The 13,332-nt window shown below is 45.8% G+C and overlaps 1 protein-coding gene across 14 annotated transcripts in view; it reads left to right on the forward strand.

Moving 5' to 3' along the window:
- CADPS (calcium dependent secretion activator) overlaps positions 1-13,332 on the forward strand; it is a 519,824-nt gene that overhangs the window by 351,602 nt on the left and 154,890 nt on the right. For all 14 annotated transcript variants that reach the window (XM_051851514.3, XM_051851515.3, XM_089305485.1 and 11 more), the window contains exon 10: positions 6,658-6,766. In XM_051851514.3, coding sequence (XP_051707474.1) covers positions 6,658-6,766 — 109 coding nt within the window. The remainder of the gene's footprint in view (positions 1-6,657; positions 6,767-13,332) is intronic.

Consider the following 13,332-nt stretch of genomic DNA (forward strand, 5'->3'; position numbering starts at 1 on the left):
GTGGAGGAGAGAGGAAAAAGGATTCAAGAGAAGTGCCCAGGCAGAGCCTCGGATGGCTGTGAGGTGGGAAGGGTCCTGTGGTCTGAAGAGTGGCCAGGGACCATCTTCCAGCTCAAGTGGACAAGGGGCCCTCTCTCTCCCTGATGAGTGTCTCCCACATGAATCCTCGCTGGACACACGGCTTCTCTTTGAGGATCTTTGAGATAGAAAGGTACTTAGGGACAGTGGCTGAGCTCTCATTCTGGGAGAGGTTTTCAGGGGGGGGGGGGGGAGGCAGTCTTCATGGAAAACACCAAGAGGGAATTTAGTGAAAGTCTCAGTGAGGCTGCATGATATGTACTGATATGAAATGAGTCTGTATGTATTTTATGGACTGAACTGAAAGGACAGAATGATGTTTTAGGCCATGCAGCGGCAGCACAGCTGTTTTAGGGGCTGCACACTGAGCCTTCCAGTGTGGAGGAGGTGATGAGACTCACATAGTAGCTAAAAAGTCATCTCTGTGCTCACTTCTGAAAAATTATAAAAGCACACAGCCCATCTAAAGCTTAAGATCTTTGCTAGAAAGACAGAAGGATTTCAGGATTTTGTGAGATGCCTTTCATATCCATGTGATTCTCATTAACTTTATTTTTTTTAACAAATATTTATTTTATTTGAAAGGCAGAGTTGCAGAGAGTCAGAGGCAGAGAGAAAGTCTTCCATCTGCTGGTTTACTCCCCAAATGGCTGCAATGGCCAGAGCTATGCCAGTCTGAAGCCAGGAGTCAGGAGCTTCTTCCAGGTCTCCCACGCAGGTGCAGGGGTCCGAGGACTTGGGCCATCTTCTACTACTTTCCCAGGCCACAGCAGAGAGCTGGATTGGAAGTGGAGCAGTGGGGACTCAAACTGGCACCCCTATGGGATGCCTGCATTGCAGGCGGTGACTTTACCCGCTATGCCACAGCACCTGACCCCTCATTAACTTTAAAGGACCATTGAGGTTCAGTAGGTGCATCCAACCCCAAAATTAAACCTGCTGTTTCTGCCTAAATCAGATTCCTCCCCTAGCCATCTCCATGACCAGCCCAGGTGTTGGGACAGTCCCACCATCACAAATGTAATGGAGTAGTCAGCCTGAGAACTCAGGCCTTCTCTTCCCATTCTTGTACTAGCTGTGGCAGCAATAGCTAAATATAACCCTGGTGGCTTACCTAGAAATCACTATATTATTTTTGGATCATTTGTCCTTTTTTCTTTTCCTCTATTTAAATGATCACACTTAGAAGTAATGTGTCACCAAGATAAAGAAAGAAAAAAAGCTGAGGTGGGCATTTGACATTATGGATAACTCCCCTCTAGGGACATCTGCATCCCACACTGGAGTGCCTGGTGTGACTCCCAGCTCCTCTACCTCCCATCCGGCTTCCTGCCAATATGCAACCTTGGAAACCACAGTGATGGCTCAAGTGCTTGGGCCCCTTCCACCCATGTGAGAGACCCAAATTGGAATTCCAGGCTCCTGGCTTCAGCCTGGCCCAGCTCTGGCTCTTGGGGGCATTTAGGGACTGAATCGCCAATGGAAGATTAATAAGATCAATCTCTCTCTCTCTCCCTTTCCCTCCCTGACTTTGAAATAAGTGACAATGAATCAGTAAATAATTTCTCAAAAGAGGAAAAGTACACTTTGAAGCAACCCCCAGGCCAACATGGCTGCAGGAGAGAAGTTCCAGGGCCACCAGTGCTGACCTAAGACAGAGGAAGCTCAAATGTCCCAGGTTGTTGGAAGAAAAGGGAGATGAACCAAGCAAAGACACTCACAGCCAGCTGCTGCATGCAGGGTTGAAGGCTGTCCTGCCTAAAGAGGACTTCCGGTTTAATTTTAGCCACCAATTGCTTACACTGATATTCCATCTGCACACTTAAACCAGGAGGAGCACTCTGGTCACACTGGAGGACAAGAGAGTCGGGAAGGGAGCAAACTATCCTGAGCACGGCTCTGCCTCCTTCAAGAGCCTGCAAGGGAGGTCTGTGAGTGACAGCGTGAGAACCACCGGGCAGCAAGGACGTCTACCCAAGGGGCCTACAGGACTGTTCTTCCTCTCCATTTAGATTTCAGGTCTTGTGCAGTGTATTTCATTAGGGAGTTGGCAGCACATAACTTCCAATACAGCTATAATTTTGTTAGATTTAATACAAGGAAATTGTTGGGAGAGCCTAAGAGAAAGAGAAGATATGTAACATCAGAATATCTGTATGTGAACTTTAGGCAGCAGTTGGTAGCCAGGGCTCAGTAGAAAATAACAGCTGATTAATTCTCAGAGAATGATGAGAAAGGCAAGGAGAGAGGCTCACAGCAAAAGTGTGTTCGCTCATTAGTTTCACATCCAAGTGTTCCAAACTGCCGTAGCTGGTGGGGAGAAATGGTGGGGAGAGTTAGGGACAGGAAAGGACCAACCTCTGATGTCTTTATCAGATTCTACCCCTAACTAGAATGGAACCTTGGGGGCAACACTAAGGTTCTGGGTAGTTGCTATATGTTACAATAGTGGTTGTCCAAGTTTAGTGTACATTAAGAACTATCAGAGGCACGGGTGGGCATTTAGCTTAGTGCTTGAGATGTCAGTTAAGATAAGATGTCTGCACCGCACACCAAAGTACCTGGGTTTAATTCCCAGCTCCAGGCTCCAACTTCTGACTCCAGCTTCCTTCTAATATGGACTCTGGGAGGCAGCAGCAGTGGCTCAAGTAATTGGACTCCTGCTACCCATGCAGGAGACCTGGATTTCAGCTTTGGTCTTATAAGTGAGGCAGCAGATGAATTGTCTGTCTCTCTCTCTCTCTCTCTTTCTCTCTCTGCCTCTCAAATAATTAAATGTTTAAAAAATTAGACTATTAGGAGGGCCGGCGCCACGGCTCACCAGGCTAATCCTCCGCCTTGCGGCACCGGCACACCAGTTCTAGCCCCGGTCGGGGCGCCGGATTCTGTCCCAGTTGCCCCTCTTCCAGGCCAGCTCTCTGCTGTGGCCAGGGAGTGCAGTGGAGGATGGCCCAAGTGCTTGGGCCCTGCACCCCATGGGAGACCAGGAGAAGTACCTGGCTCCTGCCATCGGATCAGCGTGGTGCGCCGGCCGCGGCGGCCATTGGAGGGTGAACCAACGGCAAAGGAAGACCTTTCTCTCTCTCTCTCTCTCTCTCTCTCTCACTGTCCACCCTGTCAAAAAAAAAATTAGACAATTATGGCAAATGTATATACCTGAGGCCCACCCTGTTCTAAGCCTCTGCTTCAGTGGTCTGACTTAAAGAATCTGTGTATTTGTAGTGAGTTCCCCAATACACACACAAACACACACACACTTTAATAGAGGTGACTACAGTGCACTCCTTAGGAACCTAATCGAAAACATTTTTCAGTTTTAAACAAGTGGGTGGAAATGAGTAAAGGTTTCTTGTGTGAGGTCCAGCCACCTTTGAAATGCAACCTTGATGGCTGTAGCCTTAGAAGTCCCAATTGCCCATTCTAAGAGTCCATGAGAAGGTTTGTTCCAGCTGAGGAGTCTCAGGATGTAAAAAGTGCAGTCCTCTAAACCTCTTCTCCGAAGCACACTTGGAGACGCTTCCTGGACATTAAAGAAGATGTATTTATTTATTTGAAAGGCAGAGTGACAGAGAGAGATCAGTCTTTATCCAGAGAGAGAGAGAGAGAGAGAGAGAGATCAGTCTTATCCAGAGGGAGAGGTCAATCTTTTATCCACAATAGGCCAGCCCAAAGTCAGGAGCCAGAAAGCAACCACTCTCCTCTGTGGATAGCAGAAGCCCAAGTACTTGGACCATTACCTGCTGCTTCCAAAGTGCATTTCCAGGATGCTGGGTTGGAAGTGGGGAGTAGCCAGGACTCAAACGCGGATCTCTAATACAGGATGTAGGCTTGCAAGCAGCAGCTCAATGCACTGCAGCACAGCGCCCACCTCTGTTGTATGTGAGATTCTTAGATCGCTGTGCTTTTCACTGTTGTGGTCCAGTCTTCTCAAAAACAGAAGATCCCCTTAAAACTTGGAATAATTAGAAGTATTCAGTGAGAAATGATTTCTTCTCCCTCCTTTACTTGCTAGAGTACATTGTCACGTCATAAATAAAAACACTCCTAATAAACTCAGGTGTTTCCATCTGCTTAAACTCAGTTTTTAAACAGCGCGTTCAGTCAAAAACCAGCAGAGGGCAGCAGCACACAGCGCTCCAAGAAGCAGGCCACTAAATAGAACAGGAAAAACTCAACAAGCCCCAGGAGCAGTAATAGTAAATGCCTGAGTCTTGAAATAACACCCTTCTGTTGTGATATTTTTCTGATCTCAAGTGAGTAGTGGCAACTCTGTGTTTGGCTAAACACGTTAACAAACTATGTCCAGATGAAATGCCAGGTAAGAACCGCCACAGCACCTTCCCCACAATACCTACCATCACTATTACACAAGGGATCATAAGGAATCTCTTGTCCATTGGACCTGTAGTGGATTGGAAATTCCTGATACTGTGCTTAAATTTGGGGGCGATGGGGGGGGCCACTTTAATAGATTGCACACAATCAACTTTCTGGAACCAATCAGACTCAACCAGTGAATGCCCATTCCATGAAATTTTTCTTCTGGAGGTTTAAATACAATCTGCATGCATAACTCCTTAAGCTACCCTCAAGGAATTTATCATCTAATATGCAAATGTATCAGTTCAGATACGCTATTATGTTAGTGCCCAGTGCAAGAAACCTGCTTACATAAACACAGAGATTCAGTATTTGCTATGTGAATATCACGTACACTGTGTAAAGCTCAATGAATTTGCCAGCAAATTAGCTATTAGGGGCCTGTGTTGTAGCACAGCAGGTTGGGCCACTGCCTGTGGCCCTGGCATCCCAAATCACAGAGGTTCCGAGCCCAGCTTCTACACATCCAGTCCATCTCCCTGCTGATGCGCCTGGGAGGGCAGCAAAAGTTAGCCCAGGTACTTGAGTACATGCCACCCATGTGGAATACCCGGATGGAGTTCCAGGCTCCAGCCTTTGGCCTGGCTCAGCCATTTGGAAAGTGAACCAGTGGATGGAAGATCTGTCTCTCTGTCTCTCTCTTCTCTGTAACTCTGCTGTTTCATATAAGTAAAATAAATCTTGAAAAAAAATAATAGCAGACCCTGCTAAAATGCAGATGAGAACTCTGAGGCTTGGAGTGGTGACAGGTCCTCGGAGCCAGGAAGGTAGCCCATTGCACTTGACATTGCTTTGTAGGAGAAAGGACGTTATTACTTGTTCAGCTAATTCAGGAGGATGGATGCATGTTTTCTTATCAAGGAATTTGGTGAGCAGGTCTTGTGTTTCCCCTGAAGCCTGTCAAAGCCTCGCAGTATAGGAAGCAGACTCTCCAAATCATACATACACATTCTGAGAAACCCAAGCAAGGTTATGTTTCCAACAGGCACCAACAGAGGGCAGCAACAGACAAACCAGCCACCAAGGTATTCTGCCATGGGTGCCCTTGGTCTTGCTGCACCTTGCTAGGACTGTGTAGGAGATGCATGGAGGGTTTGAGTACACCAGTATCTTACAGCTATTAAAGCACGCACACACAAATCCCCCCGTAAAGGAGACTAACAATGTCCCCAGCTGGGATCAAAGTTTACTCAGGAAATGTCTCTTTGAATAAAGAGAACCAGGAGATGAGGGATGGGGCTCTCCGTCGCCAAGACATTTGACATCCGTGGATGGTAAATATGCCCAAGAGCTCTTAGCCCAAAGCTGAGGAGATGGTTGCTTTCCCACAGGCTCCTCGTGGGAGAGTCAAGTGTAGACATGCTAAGCTTCCATACTGGGCCTGGATGCGCTGTGGCGACAGGATCCTGCAGACGGGCCCATAGCTGCAGGCAGCCACCCTGTGCTGGCATAGATGCCCCGTGTCAGTAGGGTGAGGGCTGCCACTTAGGGCACTAGTGACAATGGCCGAGCCGTCGGGCACTGAGGATTGCTCCGCTGTGACTGGCACCTAACCATCAAGCGCTCATTGCTTCTGACAGCGTGTCACTCCTGCACTTGTCTGAGCTGCAGGGAAGACTTTCCCAAGCAACCAGACACACTTCTGCAGTGCGAGGAGGGAGAGTGGGGAACGGGATGTGTAGCTTGATGCTGAGAATTGCCCTGAGCAAAATAAAATACTTGTCCAAACAGGCAGCCCTCAACAAGTATCTAGTTCCAAACTTCTAACAGAAGTCCTGTGTAGTGTCTCAGCTAGAGCCACGGTCCTATTAGGTAAAGCCTATGCAGTAGGCACCATTCATCCGGTATAGACCTACAGAAATGGCAACTGTGTGTAGTTTCATGCTAACAGTAGCAGCAGTGATGACAAGAGTTAACTTCCACAGGGCACTTGCCGAGTGCACTGCCTGTGTGAACTCATTCAAGTCAGCACTCACATTGAGCACACGAGCTGGGTTCCACCATGATCTCCAGTCCACAGATGGGTCACAGAGAACCAGAGAGGTCACACAGCCAGGAGGTACTGAGTCCAGGGCCCCAGGGACTGAGTCCAGGGCCACAGGCGTGCAGGTACAATTAAATAGAGAAGGTTTCTTTCGGGGGGAAGGAAGGTTCTAGGGAGCTAACTACAATACCTCACAGTCTGCTTGTCCTTCCCAGGTCAGCCAGTACACATTCGCCATGTGTAGTTACCGGGAGAAGAAAGCAGAGCCTCAGGAACTTCTGCAGCTGGACGGCTACACTGTGGACTACACCGACCCCCAGCCAGGTAACCACAACCCGCGGGGCCACCAGCTCACAAAACTCTCATCCTTCCCGAATCGACAGTGCGATGCCCTTGGCTGGGCACCTGCTCCGTGGCAGGCCCTAAACTGGTGGCACTAAGGGTTTCACTGGTGACCATGACAGGCACCGTGCATGATCTTGCAGCAAAGTTCCTGTGCAGGCTGGTTGAATGGCATCCCAACGGGGGGCTCTGGTGTTCCTCCAGCTTTGGGGGGAGCCTCTGGTTTCACAGCAAAAGGAAAACGACGCATTTTTCTTTTGCATACCTCTATTCACATCAATTAGGTGCTCTACCATAGGATGCTAAAAAAAAACAAGTCCTTAAAAAGAAGTCCTATGCATCCAGCAGGATGTTATGTGGTGATGGGGCGGGGGGCGGGCAGTACCATTTTTCACCAGCTATGTGTGCACTGGGCAGATATTATATCACCGTGGCTGAATGAGCCTGCCTCCTGGGCATCCATGTCCCCAGCTCTAATTCAAGAGCTCATAAGGTTAGTTCCCGGGCAAGTGAACAGAAAACCATCCCAAATGCCTTTTTTCCCTAAGGAAATACCCATCCACAAGTGTAGATATCAAAGCTCCTGGGAGAGCTATACAAACTGTAATCTTTCTTATAAGTTCTACATTGCATGAGTTCCACATCCTGCCCCTCACACCTCTCCCCCCACCCCGTTTTCTCATTTTCCCAGAAAAAAAATGAATAGAAATCAGTTTCAAAGAACCTTCAAAGTAGGGGGGGGGGTGCGAAATCATTTCAGCATATTAATGAACAACAAGCACCAAGAGCCCTCGCCCAGAGAAGTTTATTTTTATGCCAAATCTGTACAAGGGAAGCATTTCCAACCATACTGCATTATTTGGCCCAAAACGTTTTCTTCCACTCCCATATTGCTCTTCCACATGCAACAAAATACACAGAAAAGAAAAACAGAGTTTAAAAGAAGACAGGGTGTTAACCTGAGAAGGTGTAGTGGGGAAGGCCTTGGGTCCATTCCACTAAAGAAAATTAGCACCCTTCGAATCCCAACCCTGGGGCACTTGGACAGGGCCCACCCCATGGGACTTGCAGATGTAATTTGCATCCAGTTGGAGCATGAAGCAGAGATGACCATGGAAGTCATGAGTTAAAAGCTGTGCCTGGAAGTTCTTGATAATGAATGGAATCTTGGCGTTCAAAGCCAACAATTGCAGGTGACAATGCACGAAGACTTCAGGTCAAGGGTACACTCTGATGGTCTGTTCTTCTCAAGTCATTGGGTTTCCTTCAGAGAAGTGGACTACCTGCGTTTTACAGTGGGAAGCTACAGGGCTCACATGAGACCAGAAGCCAGTCACATCTTGGGACAGTCATTCATTTCAGGCTACTTCACTACCCCTTTTCCTCTGTATTACTCCGTTAAACCCTTACTACAATTGCTTGGGGTGGCCAGGACCAGGATGAGCATCCCATTTTATGAATGGAGAAACTGATTCTGAGAGCTCAAAGCTGTTGTTCAAGGTTGCCCTGGGGCAGGGCTGGGACTTGGGGTCCAACCCACGTCATCCTTTGACACGTCCACTAAAACATAGCTGTGTGCACAGCTGAGGCAAAGCTCATTTGTCCCATGAAAGCAGGATTCTCTTTCTAAAGTAGGGAGGAAAGAGACAGGGAGAAAGCTATCATGTCTGCATAAAAAGTAACTGAACACATATGCTTTTAAAACTTCTTTTCTTTATTCTTTTACATTGATCCCATGGGATGTAGTTATAGGTTTCCTTAAGAAAAATGTAAATAGAAAATAAATTGATTATGTTCTTGAGAGTAGTAAGCAGCTTTCCTTTCAGTGTGGCAGTTCCTACCTATTTCCCAAGTAATGCTTGATTAAAATGGAGATTTAAATATTCCTGATTATTGTGAGAAAAGTCTAACTCAGAGTATCTTAAACAGTGTGTGTTAAAAATACAAATTTTTAGCCTTGGCAGCTCATGACAAGAACCTCGGATGATTACTGATGTCATAAATAAGAGTGTCAATTGTTAAATCAACAATGGGAGTCACTGTGCACTTACTCCCCATGTAGGATCTCTGTCCTTAATGTGTTGTACTATGCGAATTAACAGTAAAACCAGTCTTCAAACAGTACTTTATACTTTGTGTATCTGTGTGGGTGCAAACTGTTGAAATCTTTACTTAGTATATACTAAGTTGATCTTCTGTATATAAAGAAAATTGAAAATGAATCTTAATGAAGAATGGGATGGGAGAGGGAATAGGAGATGGGATGGTTTGCGGGTGGGAGGGAGGTTATGGGGGAAAAATTGCTATAATCCAAAAGTTGGGCTTTTGAAATTTATATTTATTAAATAAAAGAAAAAAATAAAATACAAATTTTTGAGCCCTACTCCTACCCAATGAATAGAAGCAACGAGGGCAGAATACTGCTATTGAAAGGAGCCTGGTAGGACTTTCCTGTGCCCGGTGCCCTTCCCCAGATGGAGAGCTAAGTTATGCACATTTTTACCAGTGTCCTAAGATTTTTAAGAATTGCTTATCTGTGTATTTCTTTTTATCTACTTGCAAGGCAGAGAAAGAGAGAGTCTCCTTCTTTGCTCTCTGAAAGGTGAGCATGCCAACAAGGATGATTTAGGAGAACATCTCTGCCCCTCCAATAGAACCACCTGATGGAGATACAGATGGGTTAGGTACCATGGTAACCCAGCCCACTCTCCCATAGGAGCGAGCTGTATACCTGAACATCCTTGCCTTAATTCCAGCCTTGGGATCCAGATGGTCACCACACACAAACATTTGTACAAAGAAACTCTACCTGTTGAGGGCCTTACCCATGGTAACCTGGGGAGCTAGAAAGTCACTGTACCTGAGGGTTCACTTGCAGGCTACCCCACTGAAGCTAAAAGTGAAAATATTTCCCTTCACCTTTCCATGGGCATGGTTCAGAGAGTGTGCAGCAGTATTTCAGTTCCTATCCAATTAGATAGTTATGTCTTCAAAGGAAAGGATGGTCATTCAAAATAATTTGGCACTACAGTTTGTCAAACAGCTAAATTAATCTGCGAAGATTCGTGTGGATCCTTTTTATTACTATAAATAGACTATGGCCAGGCAAGTTGTGGGGCAGCACCCTTTCCTTCAGAGAGCTGGCCCACGTGTCCACATCTGGTCAGCCTTTCTCTGCTCCCAGACTCATGGTCTTGACAAACAAGGATGTGTGGGACTCTGCTCATGTTCTCCATGGAGAGCCCAGGCACCGTCCAGTGTCGCATTTTGTGGATTCTGTCCCCTGGAATTACTGCTTTTGCTGAGATTCTGTGCCATCCTGTAGCACATGTTGCGTGCATGGTCCTTTCTCCTCTCTTGCTCTTTTGGTTCTCTTTCCATTGTCTGGCTCTTCTCGCTCCTTTTTTATAAAAATTTATTAATATAAAGAGAACAGATTTCATGTTTCATAGATAAAATTCTAATGAGATAACCATACTTCCCTCCCTCCGTCCCTTCCTCAATCCCCCTCCTTCATTCCTTTCTTTTTTTCCTCTAATTTATGCAGTTACATAATTTCACTTTACTTTACAATCACAGACTTAATGCACCACTAGCCATAATGTTCAACAAGTAAAAAATAAAAGGACCATGTGTTCCACAAGGGTATAGAGAGGCTAAAAACAATAATCAAATCATAAGATATCGGTTTCATTCTTATACTTTCTTAAAAGTCTATGTTAACTACTCTGTATTAGAGAAAACATATGATGTTTGTATTTCTGGAAGTGGCTTATTTTACTGAGCATAATGGTCTCCTGTTGCATCCATCTTGTTGCAGAATATAAGATTTCATTCTTTTTTGTGGCTGAGTAGTGTTCCATTATGTGTATATACAATGTTTTCTTTATCAAGTCATCTGTTGATGGACATCTGGGTTGATTCCATATCTTAGCTATTTTGAATTGAGCTGCAATATACATAGGGGCACAGATAACGCTTTCACATGCTGATTTATTTTCTTTGGGTAAATTCCCAGGAGTGGGATGGCTGGATCATATGGTAGCACTGTCTCAGATTCCTGAGGCATCTCCATACCATCTTCCACAATGGCTGCACTGGTTTAATTCCTGCCAACAGTGGATCAGGGAGCCTTTTCCCCCACATACTCATCAGCATTTGTTATATGTTTTGTTTTTGGATGATAGTCATCCTAACTGGGGTAAGGTGAAAGCTCATAGTGGTTTTTCTGTTTTTTCTTCTGCTTCTTCTTTCTTCTGGTGTGTCCACTGGCTCTCATTGTTGCTGCTTCGGCTACTTCTAGATATTTCTCTTGGCCTGTACTCACTCCGTGATATGACTTCATCCTGTTGTTAAGAATAATCCTTCAGTGCACTGATTGGATGTGCCAAGCCCTGGGATTCCTGCCTGGTGGGTTAAGCACAGTGGTTCCGTCATAAGCTCTGGATCCAAACAGTCCAGGCCAGAAGTTCAACTCTGGCATTTACAGCCCACCTTTGTGTCACAGAGCTAACTATCCTCTTCTCCATGACACATTTCCTCATCATTAAAATGGGAATAATAGCACTTTTATCACAATTATTGAGGGGATCAGATAAAATCTGAAAAGTTCTTAGTGTCTGTCTTTGTCTGTGAATGACTGCACAGTGGAGGGGGCTTTCCCATTTCTGAGCTAGCCCGTGAATGGACTTTCTGACAGTAGCACCAGAAACACAGTGTTTCTAGCCCCAGGCCCTGGAGGAAGAGGAAGAGGTAGCAGGGCAGGGGAAAAGTACCCCCCTAGGGTTGTCCATCCTAGCATTCACTGATTGCCACAGAATCACTTATCCCTAGGGTCACCCCTGCTTTACCAGGATCATTAGCAGGAAGCTGGGTTGGAAAAGGAGCAGCCAGGATTCACCTGTGTTCTAATATGTGACACTGGTGTGACAAGTGATGGCTTAACCCATGAAGACACATACCTGTAGTATCTCTCAAAGCTCTTCTTCCTCCCTCTCCTTCCAAAATTTCCCTTCTTTTATGCCATCCACCATGTGCCTCAAGTTTTCCCAAATTATGCATTTTGAATCCTCTATAAGAAATTAGTCAAAATATCCCCTCATAATTATAACTCCTAAAAAACTTTTCTCAAAGCTAAATTGATGTTGTATCACAAGACCCTCTGTACAATGAAGTACCTATTTTTTGTCCTTAATCGTTGGCCATCCTAAGAGTAGAACTATCAGCTCATACTTGCTCTTGCAGAATAGACACCCTATGTAACTGCCAGCACAGTGGACAAGTCTAATGTCACCGGAAATCTCTCTGAATGCCAAAGGGAAATGCCCTGGAAATCACGAGATTTGAATCACTCTTTTCTTCTCCTCAAAGTTTTTTTTTTTTTTTTTGTTTTTTTTTTTTTTTTTTTTTTGACTGATAGTGTTGGAGAGTGAGTGAGACAGAGAGAAAGGTCTTCCTTCTGTTGGTTTACCCCCTAAATGACCGCTATGGCTGGAGCTACGCCAATCCAAAGCCAGAGGCCAGGTGCTTTTTCCTGGTCTCCCATGTGGGTGCAGGGCCCAAGCTCTTGGGCCATCCTCCACTGCCCACCCAGGCCACAGCAGAGAGTTGGACTGGAAGAGGAGCAACCAGGACTAGAACCTGGTGCCCATATGGGATGCCAGCACCACAGGCAGAGGATTAACCAAGTGAGCCACGGCACTGGCCCCTCCTCAAAGTTTTTAACTAACAACTAGAGGATGGTGAGGAACTGAGAAGATACAAAGCTTTTTTTTTTTTTTTGACTATTGAGTACACAGTAACCTAAAATACAGACTTCTGGGAGAGATTGACAGACATGATGTCTTTGAAATGAGTCCAGAGAGTTTTCCACCTGCTTCTGTCTAAATTTTAACCTTAAGAATACCTACAGGGGAGCCAGCGCTGTGGCACAGTAGGTTAATCCTCTGCCTAAGGCACTGGTTTCCCATATGGGCACTGGTTCTAGTCCCAGCTTCTCCTCTCCTGATCCAGCTCTCTGCTGTGGCCTGGGAAAGCAGTAGAAGATGGCCCATGCACTTGGGCCCCTGCACCTGCGTGGGAGACCTGGAAGTAGCTCCCGGCTCCTGGCTTCAGATAGGCTTTGCTCCGGCTGTTGCGACCATTAGGGCATTGAACCAGCAGATGAAAGAGATTTCTCTCTGTCTCACTGTCTATAACTCTACCTCTCAAATAAATAAATAAAATCTTAAAAAAAAAGGAATGCCTGCGGGAAGAATAGGTCAGTGGCATATTCATTCAACAAATATATACCTTATACAACTGTAGATACCAGGGATCCAATAGTGAAAAAGGCAGAGCAAAAAACTCTTTGTCCTTAGGAATCAAAGTAAATTATGTAGTTTTCTAGGTGATGCAAACAGTGGAGAAAAGTTAAGCCAGATGAGAGAAGTGGAGAACAGGGAGTGGTGGTTAGGGGAGATATCAACAGGAAGGTAACATGTAAGCCAAGGCATGAAGGAGGTGAGAGCGTGAGCCATGCAGCTATGTGGGGGAAGGGTATTCCTTAT

Source organism: Oryctolagus cuniculus, chromosome 10 (assembly GCF_051225735.1).
Source record: "Oryctolagus cuniculus isolate XC-2025 breed Fujian yellow rabbit chromosome 10, ASM5122573v1, whole genome shotgun sequence".
NCBI lineage: Eukaryota > Metazoa > Chordata > Mammalia > Lagomorpha > Leporidae > Oryctolagus > Oryctolagus cuniculus.